This window comes from Vicia villosa, linkage group LG7 (genome assembly GCF_029867415.1).
Source record: "Vicia villosa cultivar HV-30 ecotype Madison, WI linkage group LG7, Vvil1.0, whole genome shotgun sequence".
Taxonomy (NCBI): Eukaryota; Viridiplantae; Streptophyta; class Magnoliopsida; order Fabales; family Fabaceae; genus Vicia; species Vicia villosa.
This window is the reverse complement of record NC_081186.1, coordinates 15,099,447-15,111,415: the sequence shown is the minus strand read 5'-3', so window position 1 is coordinate 15,111,415 and position 11,969 is coordinate 15,099,447. Positions and strand designations below refer to the sequence as shown.

The 11,969-nt window shown below is 35.4% G+C and overlaps 2 protein-coding genes across 4 annotated transcripts; one reads left to right on the top strand and one right to left on the bottom strand.

Moving 5' to 3' along the window:
* The first annotated feature begins 1,608 nt into the window (after nt 1-1,608).
* On the top strand, nt 1,609-3,415 carry LOC131620338 (E3 ubiquitin-protein ligase RMA3). The gene is made up of 2 exons (XM_058891384.1): nt 1,609-1,784; nt 2,370-3,415. Exon 2 carries the CDS (start codon nt 2,402-2,404, stop codon nt 3,155-3,157), a length of 756 nt encoding a protein of 251 aa, XP_058747367.1. The 5' UTR covers nt 1,609-1,784; nt 2,370-2,401; the 3' UTR covers nt 3,158-3,415.
* Nucleotides 3,416-3,743: 328 nt separating this feature from the next.
* LOC131620337 (uncharacterized) lies at nt 3,744-5,452 on the bottom strand. 3 transcript variants are annotated; one of them, XM_058891381.1, is made up of 2 exons: nt 5,311-5,452; nt 3,744-4,676 (listed from the first exon to the last, which is right to left on the bottom strand). In XM_058891381.1, the coding sequence occupies exons 1-2, from the start codon at nt 5,345-5,347 to the stop codon at nt 3,880-3,882; spliced, it is 834 nt and encodes a 277-aa protein (XP_058747364.1). In that variant the 5' UTR covers nt 5,348-5,452; the 3' UTR covers nt 3,744-3,879. The 3 variants fall into 3 exon arrangements, with proteins under 3 accessions (XP_058747364.1, XP_058747366.1, XP_058747365.1); XM_058891383.1 differs by having other exon boundaries at nt 5,307-5,374; XM_058891382.1 differs by having other exon boundaries at nt 3,744-4,695; nt 5,311-5,361.
* Between the last annotated feature and the right edge of the window lie 6,517 nt (nt 5,453-11,969).

Here is an 11,969-nt window from a genome sequence, read left to right as displayed (position 1 = left end):
TTGAAGAAAAGACGCAAACACTCATATCTATCGTCTGGTAATAATTGGTTGAAGATTAGCCATCATTTCCTTGTATAAGGGGGTTCGTGAATCTTTCCTACTAAAAACTCTCAACAAATATTAAAAATAATTAAGACAAATTCTTGGGGACGGGACAAAGTAGCTTCTGACTGAACCTGTATAATTCTTGGTGTTCTTCATTTTCTTCTCTTAACTATTTAATTTCTACAATTTACTTTCCGCTATTTACTTTTTGCTGCTTAGTTTTTGAAAAATGTTTTTAAACTCGTATTTGATTTGCAAAAATATTTCAAAACTAAATTTTTCCAAATCACACAATTCACCCCCTTCCCTTGTGTGAATTCTCAAGTCTAACAACGTCACCTTGTGTAAAAAACATTTCAATGCTAGAAATGTATTTAATTCACTTGTTCCCCAATATTTTTTCAATTGATTTCAGGTGTTTCAGGTCTATTTCACAAAGGACAGCGTCTTGGAGGCCGGCCGATATCATTTAAAGTTTTCTCTGACTCCTTCAATGTCCGGAAAAGCTTTGGAGGCAAAGATCCAAATGATCCAAATGACTAAGACCCAATTAATCTCAAATCTACTTCAGGTGACCCAAAGTATAAAATCAGTTCGCTTGTCAAGAGCAAGGTAAAATTTGATCTCCAACTTGCACTACACTCATCTTGAATCTTGAATTGACTTGGACATTGGAATGCTAACTATGCAGGTCTATCCCGTGCCACTGTAAAAAAATCAGAACCACTGTTTAAGATCATCAGTTTTTCAACTGCATTCATATATGGTTCCTGAAAAGAATAGAAACTATAGTTACTCTATAATTATAGAGATAGACATCATTGTTTGAATTGCGTTAAGAAAAATTGGTCATATTTATTCACCTCAATTTCCAACATAGCACCTTGATCATACAATCATGAACATATGAACTTCAAATTCCTCATCCTAGGGTCTAACTCATGCAACCAATCCATCACTTCTAACATGATTTTACGAACAAAACAACACATCTATTGTAGTAACAACAACAAACAATCAACAACGGCAACAACCCATCATCAAGCAGAAATCAACCACAAGCATCATCAAATTTACATGACACATTCTCCTAACCCTCCCCTCAGGCATTAATCATAACAATATACTACTCTCATTGTTATGCTACCGGAATCCACCTTTCCAAACTTCTCACACATGCAAACAAGACTTCAAGAACTTATTTAAATATATTTTTCTTTTACCACTGTATACTTTTACTATAAAGGTTTACACTATACTAGTAAAAGGATGATGATTCCATTTATAACTTGAATACTAGCATTTTAATGTTAAATTCATTTGTTTTTTTCTATGAGTAGCATAGATGAGTTGAATCCATGTAACTATGACTCATAGACTTTGTCGGTTTGTCTCCCGGCTGGTTTTGGAAACATTTATGTTTCTAGAAGGTGCACGAGTTATACGTTGCCTCTAAGACAGGATAAACAATAAAATTAAAAATATGCTAATCAAAAGTATTAAAAATAACATACTTATATTTTAACGACCTAATTAATTAAATATATACATGGTGGCACCAACACATTTTCACTCATTCATTTCCTTAACAACATCTTCTTTTTCATCCACAATTTACTCTCCTCCATTGCTTCCTTCTCAATCCAACTCTCTCCCAACTTTCTACTTTTTTTTTTCTTTCTTTCTTTTCTCTTCCTTTCAAGCTAGCTATCGCCATCTGGTTTTTCTTATTTCCAAAGGTATGCTTATTTTATTTCATCTTCTGTCTTTTCCGATCAATTTCCAATTTTCACATGCCTGTTGGGTTTTATGTCCCTCCATAGAATTGTTTGCATGCATTGGATTTTCATCTGAATTAGCCTGGATTTGAAATCTAGGATTAATATGAATGATTGTGAAAATAAATAAATATGTGTTGACTTTTTTTCTTAATTCATATATGGATGTTGTTATCCCTTATTTCCCTTTGGAATCATCAACTTAACTTGTTGATAAATGATTATTCTTTGGTATATGGTTGTTGCTTCTGTTTGGAAATGATCAATAGACATAGAGATTTGATCTATGGTGTAGATTCCATGTTATAAACTGTTTTGGAGATCTTGTATGCATAAAAGTTTTCATATCTTAGGAAATCAGCATGGTAAATTATCTGTTTATATGATGTGATTTCCATATTAGAAGGAAGGAGAAATATTTGCAATAGAATCATCAGAAATATTGAGGCTTGTGTTATCTGAATACCTGATTTAATTGAATCTACTTTTGCATCTGACTTGTCTAAAATTATTGTAGCTTTCTGAAAGTTGTAAAATCTATAACAGGGTAGAAAATTATTGCTGTAGTAGAAAAATCAATGGAATCTACATGCTTTGGTTCTGATGTGGAAGACTCACTAAAGCAAAAATGTAAATCTACTACAGAAGAGAGAACAATCTCTAGTGGTGAAAATGGTTGCTTTGATTGTAATATTTGCTTGGAATCAGCTAATGACCCTGTGGTTACACTTTGTGGTCATCTCTATTGCTGGCCATGCATATATAAATGGCTTAATGTCCAAAACTCTTCAGTTGAACCAGATAAGCAGCCTACATGCCCTGTTTGTAAAGCTGTCATCTCCAATACTTCATTAGTCCCGCTTTACGGCCGAGGAAAATCAAATTCAGAAACCGAAACCGGATCGAATCAACTCCAGGTGGGTTTGGTTATACCTCATCGACCACCTCCGTACAACTTGAATGCTATGTTAACGTCTAATCGCCCGTCAAATATGCATCACGGGGCGCAGCAGCTCCATCCGAATTATTTCCAGACACAATCGCGGCCGATCCACTATCAGCATTATATCCCTCACCTTTATGAAGGTTATGGTGGCAATGGATTACCTTATCAGGGTGGTGCTGCAAGTATTGTGAATCCTGTGATTGGCATGTTCGGGGATATGGTGTTGACAAGGGTTTTCGGTGTCTCTGATGCAAATTTGTTTACTTACTCTCACAATGGAAGTATCAGTCCTAGAATGAGGAGGCAGGAGATGCAGATTGACAAGTCTCTAAACAGAGTTTCTATCTTTCTTCTTTGTTGTTTCATTTTGTGTCTTCTCTTGTTTTGATTGAACATGTTGTATTTCAGATTGTATAGGCACTTATCATGTGCAGTCCTCAATATTGCTGTCCTTTGGGATCTACTATAGGCTGTGTGTTTATATAGATAGTAAGTTTTAGTATAGTATATGATGAGTATCATATCTTGTTCATCTTGATTTCTGTTTATTTTCGGATAATTATGACATATATGCGTGTAACTATATAAAAGTCCAGGTTCCTGCTTTAACGAAAAATGAAATTCCAGACACTATACATCTCTAAAACATTACATATATTGTCAACAGACGCCACAAAATTCATGTTTCCTTTATATAGTCAAAGTGATATTGGAGGTTTTGTCTTGAAGTTGTAATTGGTATGTGTATCAACTACTCCATCTGCATTTTGAGCATGTACCAAAAAAGCCTCATAAATTACTTTAACTTATTGTTATTCTTGGGTGCAAATGAGCTATTAAATCTCAAACCAACTGTTTTTTCTGTCAACAAGTCTTCCAAATTTAATTATTTAAAATTCTACAGAACTCATTTGTAGAAAGTTATGTTAGACAATGAGAAAAGAAAGTTATGTTTTAGAATTAACAGTCTCATATAGCTATAAAAAGTTTAATTGTGCATCTTTGTAATGTAATAATCGCTATACATCAAATGACAGATAACATCAAACACATTGCTTTAGATATAGAGTGAAAAAGACTAGAATCTAAACAAAAACAAATGAAGGAAAGCTAAACTTTTTTATTTAAAGACAAGTCAGCAATGCCAGCAATAAGATCATCAAGTGGCCCTTCATTCAAGTCCTTGTCAGCAATAAGAACATCAAGCGACCCTTCCTTCAAGTCTTTCCCTTTTTCTGAATCATGAAAAACAGATGGCACCGTTGTCTTCAAAGAATTCTCTAATAAGGCTTTCTTCAACTGTTTAACAAGTTCACCTTCCTCAACTGGAATGTCCAAATCCCATACTTTGAAGATATTATCAGATGCCTCCTCCATCTCATCAGTTGCACTATCCAAATCCCAGACTTGGAAAACATTCTCAGATGCATGTTCCATCTCATAAGTTGGCTTTAGGTCTTCATTATAAGTTGGCAAAAAAGGATCTCCTTGGAAAGTTGAAGACGACATAGTCGTCCCAGCCAATTCATCCTCTAGAATTTCATCAGTGCTTGTTTCATTAGCCCTTCTTATTAGCTCAACATTATATGTTGAAGGGCGTTTTTGTAAGCAATTTGCATTAGAAGTCGAAGATTCTTGAATATGTTGTGAAGTAATGTTTTTCTCCTTACTGTATAGGTGACTTTCATTGTCTTGTCTACCATCCACCCTAAATGATTGAGAAATTTGTAACAAAGCATCCCTGAGAGGGGACCAATCAGTTTCTGAAATATCGGAATCCTTATTTAGGCAGGAATCAACCCAAGCAAGATCTTCAAGAGAAAAAGCTTGATTCTGCTGACAAACCATGGTATTGAGAGAGACAAGTGAAGATAAAACTTGATTATCTGCTTCTTCAACATCCATTGCTACAAGTCCAAAGAGATACTACAAGTCAGTCAGCAAAAATAAGAAACCATTCATAAAGCTAACAACCCCATACCTCTTCCAGTAATTGATAAATTAAAGGCATGATTTACACAACAGTTATCGGCGCAATTTTCTAGGGTTATTAAGCAAACACAAGGCGGCAACAATTATCGGCGCAATTTTCTAGGGTTATTAAGCAAACACAAGGCGGCAACAATTATCGGCGCAATTTTCTAGGGTTATTAAGCAAACACAAGGCGGCAACAATTATCGGCGCAATTTTCTAGGGTTATTAAGCAAACACAAGGCGGCAACAATTATCGGCGCATCAGCCAGGGTTATTTTCACAGTTACAAGGATCAAAACATAAGTGCCACTGCAATTTAAAACATATTATTCAGATACGGTATTGCAATTGTTTGCAGAGTTATTGAGTTGAATACAAAATTGAATTGGGGTTTTCCCTGATAAATAAAAAATCAAGAGTCGCTAGGGTTTTGAGAACCGACGTCTAAAGATACTTTATGTTCCGAATAATGAATGAATCGAATAAAAAAACAGTTACATCATAGAATAACACAGATGAAGAAAAAAAATCAAAGAAACAAAAAAGAGAGAGAGATACATACATACCTTGTAGAGAGTAGTTTATTTGTTGAAGGTGATGCATTTTTTTCAAAGAGTATTTTCCTATTCAAGTAAAAATCCTATTAATACTCTAACAAAATAATAACCGCTGAATCCGTGGACCTTGTAATCAAAATGTACTGATAATAATGCCCAATCAGATCGAAATGTACTGTCTGGCCCAAGAGAGGGAAGTGCTTTATTATTATTATTATTATTATTATTATTATTATTATTATTATTATTATTATTATTATTATTATTATTAGGTTTATTATTTGTATTATTATTATTACGTTTATTATTATTATTAGTTTTTTTATTATAAAGAAAAATGATTTATTCATTAATTATTTTGATTACAAGGAAAATAAAAATCCAAAAATAAAATTATTTGTTGTCATTGTTTGAAGAAAAAAATATTTTCGTTGTGATTCTTGTTGGTGCACAATGAATAAAGATGATGACAAAGAGAATAACGACGCAAAGATTAATGAGAGAATAATGTTGTATATTCTATTTGCGTTATTAATAAATGATAACTACTACAAGGCTATTTATACAAAAGAAAAATTGCCACCTAAGCCCTAACAGCCTAAACTTAGTGAACAAGTTTAAGGTGCAAACAGTACAATAGTACAAAATATTAAAGTACCCTTACTAACTAAACAGCTACGCTATCTGAACCCAGAAAGTAACATCTTTTGGTCAACACTATCTTCTGAGTAACCATCAAAAGATCAGCCCTCATCAGAACTTCTGATGCTCATCTTCTGAATATGAATTACTCTTCAATACCATCTCTTAATTCATATTCTTCAATCAAAGCTGACAACGCCAATTCCATTCCTTAAGAGCAGAAATTGATCCGTCTTGATTGCCTTTGTCAGAACATCTGCCATCTGCTTCTGAGTGCTACAGTGCACAACTTCTAATGTTCCATTTTGGACTTGGCTTCTTAAGAAATGATACTTAGTCTCAATATGCTTTCTTCTTCCGTGTAACACCGGATTCTTAGCAAGATTGATTGCAGACTTGCTATCAATCATCAACTTCATAGGCTTCTTCACTCTAATCTTCAGATCTTCTAATAGATTCAGAAGCCACACAGCTTGACATGCAGCTACATCGTCTGTAGTGTACTCAGCTTCACAGGTTGATAGAGCAACAACAGCTTGCTTCTTGGAACTCCAAGAAATAGGACCTCCTAGAAACATAAACAGATATCTAGAGGTACTCCTTCTATCAACTCTGTCTCCACACCAATCAGAGTCAGAGTAACTCACTAACTCTGATTCTTCCTTTTTCCCAGAAGGAAACAATACGCCAAACTTCAGAGTTCCCTTGACATATCGTAAGATTCTGACAGCAGCTTGGTAATGGGACCACTTAGGTTTACTCATGAACCTACTAACCAATCCAACTGCATAGCATATATCAGGCCTGGTATTACACAAATATCTCAGAGAACCCACCAGCTGTTTGAAGATCGTAGCATCAACATCTTCACCTTCAGAGTCAGAGTCCAACTTCTGATTCGTTTCTGACGGTGTAACAGCAGCTTTGCAATTCTCCAGCTTGAATTTCTTCAAAAGTTCTAACTCATACTTCAGCTGATGCAGAATGATATCATCTTTTGAGTACAGAATCTCCATCCCTAGAAAATATGACATTTTCCCAAGGTCTGTAATCTGAAATTCATTCATCAGCACCTTCTTAAACTTCATCAGATCTTCTGGACAACTCCTTGTAAGCAATATGTCATCAACATAAAGACACAACAGAATCATATTGCTTCCAGAATGTTGCACGTAAACTCCATATTCCATCTCACACTTCTGAAACCCTTGCTTCTTGAAAAATGAATCAATTTTCAAATTCCAAGCTCTGGGCGCTTGTTTTAATCCATACAGAGCTTTGTGTAATTTGTACACCATCCCTTCCTGATTCTTTTTCACAGAGCCAGGGGGTTGTGACACGTATACCTCCTCTTGTAATGGACCGTTCAGAAATGCAGACTTTACATCCAGATGCATCAAGGACCAACCTCTGTTTGCAGCTAAAGCAATCACCAGCTTGATTGTTTCATGTCTAGCTACAGGAGCAAACACCTCAAAGTAATCTAGCCCAGGTTTCGGAAGAATACCTCTTGCCACTAGCCTCGCTTTGTGTTTACCAACTGATCCATCTGGCTTCAGCTTTACCTTGAAAACCCATCTGACGCTGATGGATTTCTTCTTCTTTGGAAGTTCTGTCAGCTTCCAAGTCTTGTTACTTTCTATAGCCTCAAGTTCTTCTTTCATGGCATTCAGCCAGATTTTCTTCTTGAGCGCCTCTTCAATACCCACTGGTTCAGAATCTACTAACATGGCACACTGAATGACATCTCCTTCTGAGTCAATTTTTGTGTCTTGCAACATGTCATAATCTGCAACCCTTTTAGGTATAGTTTTGACTCTTTGTGGTCGCTAAGCTACTTCAGAGTCAGCTACTCCAGAGTCACCACCTTTATGATCATCTCTAGAAGCTTGTCCTCCAGACTCTACGTCTTCAGAGTTTTCCCTTCCAGAATCACGACTACCACCAGACTCTGGATCATCATCAGAATTTAGATCAGAATCAGATTCACCATCTGACTCATCTTTAGAAGATTCTTCATCTTCAGACTCTAACTCTTCTTCAAAAGTTATTTCTACGTCAGAAGTTGGTTGAGACTCTCTCCAATCCCAAACTTCTGATTCCTTCACAATGACGTCTCTGCTGACTTCAACTTTGTTAGTCTCTGGACAATAGAGCTTGTATGCACCTGTACTTTGGTATCCCACCAATAACATCACTTTGCTCCTATCATCCAGCTTCTTCCTTCTAACTTATGGGACGTGTTTGTAACACACAAAACCAAAAACCTTCAGATGACTAACACTCTGCTTCTCTCCAGTCCACTTCTCTAAAGGAACAATTTCCTTCAGCCTCTTCGTTGGACACCTGTTGAGCACATATGTTGTAGTAGCAACAACTTACTAATTAAATTGTATTTTCGTTTTTATCAATTTTAAGAGATATTAATTTTTCATTTAAACCTTGATTTCATGCCTTTTTAATAAAAATATATCGAAAAATACAAAAAATATGTGAATTGATTTTATTCCATTTTATTTTAGGACAGTTTCTACTAATTTAATCAATATAGTTATAATTTAAAAATCAAATCAAACTTGATTTTAAATTTTAATGATTATTGATTAAGTGCCATCAAATCGTGATTTTATTTTTTTCTAGTTTTAACCTATTTGTTTCACTATAAAGAAGCCAACTCACTAACCCTATTTGACTACTCACGTACACACACAAAAAAAAAACCTCCACATCTAACTACACTCAAAAACCATTGTTTTCCAGGAGGCCAATATTTAACCACAGAACCAAAAAACCTTGCCTACACAGAACCAAAAAACCTTGCCTTCACAAATTCAATATCACCACCATGTAAATACATCATACTAATTTCTACCAATTCACTATCACCATTTAAACACTAACCTTCAAACCTTTGTATATACACATAAAGTTCACCAAAACCTCCCACACATCAACGCAAACCTTAACATTTATACACAAATCCAGCTTTTAAAAACTAAACTTAACCTGTGAAATTTGTACAAAAACTAACATTAATCCATCCTAATCATAATCACAATAAAGTCATAAACTAACTTGTGAATGAAATTTTTTTCTTGCTAACAATATTGATATAAAGTTTTGTTGTTGCAGATACAAGAAGTAAAAGAAATAATTGGTAGAAAGTCGATTCAGGGGAGAGAGATTCGAAACAGTGATTGCGACAGTCCGGAATCGCAACAGCCGGAGCAACTATGTGAGCGACTACCACGCTAGCATCATCAACAAACGCGAAGTCAGCCTCCGATCACGACACACCCGACTTGCGATTTCGATCTCGTCGCTGAATGCACACAACAACGACTTCGCTTCAATACCGATAGCAAAGTAACTCAACACCGACGTGAATCTACGTCTTCTCAGCATCAGCTCTTCAGCAGTAGATCTGTTCCAGACGTCACCTCCGCTACCAGCAACGCGCCTCTGCGGTTGCGAGTCCCTCCAGCCGGCCACCTTCCACATGCTGTCTCATTCGTCGCGGATCCAAGAGATCCACCACTGCTCCACGAAATCGCGAGTCGTTGAAGGTATATTTTCTGTCGCCTTTCCTTAATCCTTTTGGTTCATGATTATCTCTTTGATTTTCTGTCGCCTTTCCTTATGTTCAGGTTTGCCATTTCTATACGTTTCTGGTATTGATGATGTTGGGGTGTGCTTGATATTTTTTATCAGTGAATTCTTATTTACATTTGAGTTGGGTAAGATAGATAAAGTTACCTTTAATGTAAAATGTCTTGGAAACAACCAATAGTTATACTATTTTATAATTAATTAAATGAGTTAAAATTAAATGTAACATTGTGATTGGTTGAAGGTAAACTACTTAACTTTTTGTGATACTTTTGTGATGAATAGACAAGTTCAACTTTTTTTTTTTTATTTTGGTTCGCCATGTGTCATACTCTATGTGGTTGTTTTGAAAACTAAAATTTATGTCAATTATGAAAACTCAAGCTTTTTTTAATTATAATGTTAGTAAATATCACACTTATTTTAATTAACATGCAAAAGAATAAAAAAAACATGTTTTCTTCATCTTATTAGTCTTTTTTAAGTCATTTTAGTTTTGTTAGATTTTTTTTCAATTAGTTTTAGTTAGTTTTTTTTAGTTGGCTAATTTAGACATTAATAAAAAATACAAAAATATGCTAGTTTCCTATATATGTTTTATAAATAGAATTTTATTTTCTCTTCTATCTTAAAAAAAAAATACAAAAACATGTGAATATATTTTCTTCCTCATATTAAAAACACAAAAATATGAGTTATACGGTGAACTGACTTTATTTGAAATGTGCGGATAGCAAGAGTCGCTACCGACTTTTATTTTATCCAAATTAATGAAAGGCTAAAAGAACAGAAAAATCTTTTTAAAAGACACCTTTTTAAAAGACTTTGAGTTCGGGGGGTAAGTTATACAAAGGGAAGGTGTTAGGCACCCTTTGCATCCATGGTTATCCATGGGCTCTTAACTGCTCAGCTCACTTTGTTTGAATTGTTTGAAAAGTAGGGTGTGAATAGAAAAACCTTTGAAGAAGAACTTTAGCTTGTAGATAAGCGTAGTCTTTTTGAATTTGATTTTGAAAAAGAGTGGAAAGAGTTTTGAATTTGAATTGAGCAAGCAATTAAAAGTTACCTACCCTAAGTTTTCAAAGATCGTTCTTTTAGCTTTTCGGGCGAAAGGGTCTATCCATACCATGAGAGGGCAGGAAGTCTTTCAATTGGATGTTGAAGGGTATTCGAAGTTATCGTTCGCCACAAGACTGTCCCTTTCCATAAAGAGGGAAGGTAGTCTAAGGGAAGGATATAATAGTCATTTAATATCTTTAGGCATCATGCGAGGATACCTAAGCAATTCGGACAATCATCTTTTACCAAGGCAACTTCGAGGGACTAGATGATTTTCAATCTCTTTAGGCAACCTTGCTTTAGGTATCCTCGGAATCGAGGGACTTGACTATTATTTAGTATAATTAGAGGCAACAGGCAGCAGATAAATAAGGCAACAAGGCGACCAGGGGGATTACCCTAAAGGTTTGTGGGTGCACAACCACGAGGTTAACTTCGATGATATTTATCTTATAAATTAGTGATCTAGAGATCTAGATTCAGTTAATAGTCTTGCACTCCCTAGGATTACTAACCACAGCAGAAAAGTAAAACAGTTTAATAATCCTAACTATTACAATAAACACCTTCGAGGAAAGGGGAAATAAGGGCAAAGAATAAGAAGGAACAATAATTAATCAAAATCTTGAATGTCTTGACCTTCCTCGAACCCTTGATCAATTCTGAAAATTAAAAGGCAAACAAATAAGAGTGAGTGTAGGAGGGATTCATTGACTATTCGAGGCAAACCCTATTTTAGGCACAGAGGAAAAATAAAAATTAAAATGATATTTAAACAAAGAAAGAGTTAGAAACTTAGCTTTTTTGATCTGATGGCGCGTGGCTGAAGAATCCTGCTTTCACATGAGGGCTCATCATGGTCCCTCATGGGGGTGACATGCTGGATCTGCAAGCATATGTGATTTAAAGAAAATAAGGAAAAATAAATGTCAGTACCGAGGATCGAACCCTTGCACCTGGTGTTATGCACCCTTTCTCCTAGCCAACTATACTGCGTTTGGTTAGTTGTCAATGAAATCAATCAAAATAAATAAAAAAGAAACAAATTCTTAAGTGGGAAATTCAAAGCCAACAATCAGAGTGGGCCCCAACCGTGGTGAACCAACGAATGAAAAAGGAGAGAGGGGGACAAGACTTTTGACTAGCGAATGGGATTTTGACACGCTGGCGGAGGGAGAAAGAATATTATTGACTCGCCAATGGCCAGTCTCCGTGAATTGTACGTGGGTCCCACACCTGGATCTTCATCTTCTTCCTTTGGAAACTCACCAATTGCTACGACTTTGCCTTGAATCAGCTGCGTTTATCTGCATTCTTTTTCGTAGCAAATTTTCTAGAAAATTAATAATCGTATGTCG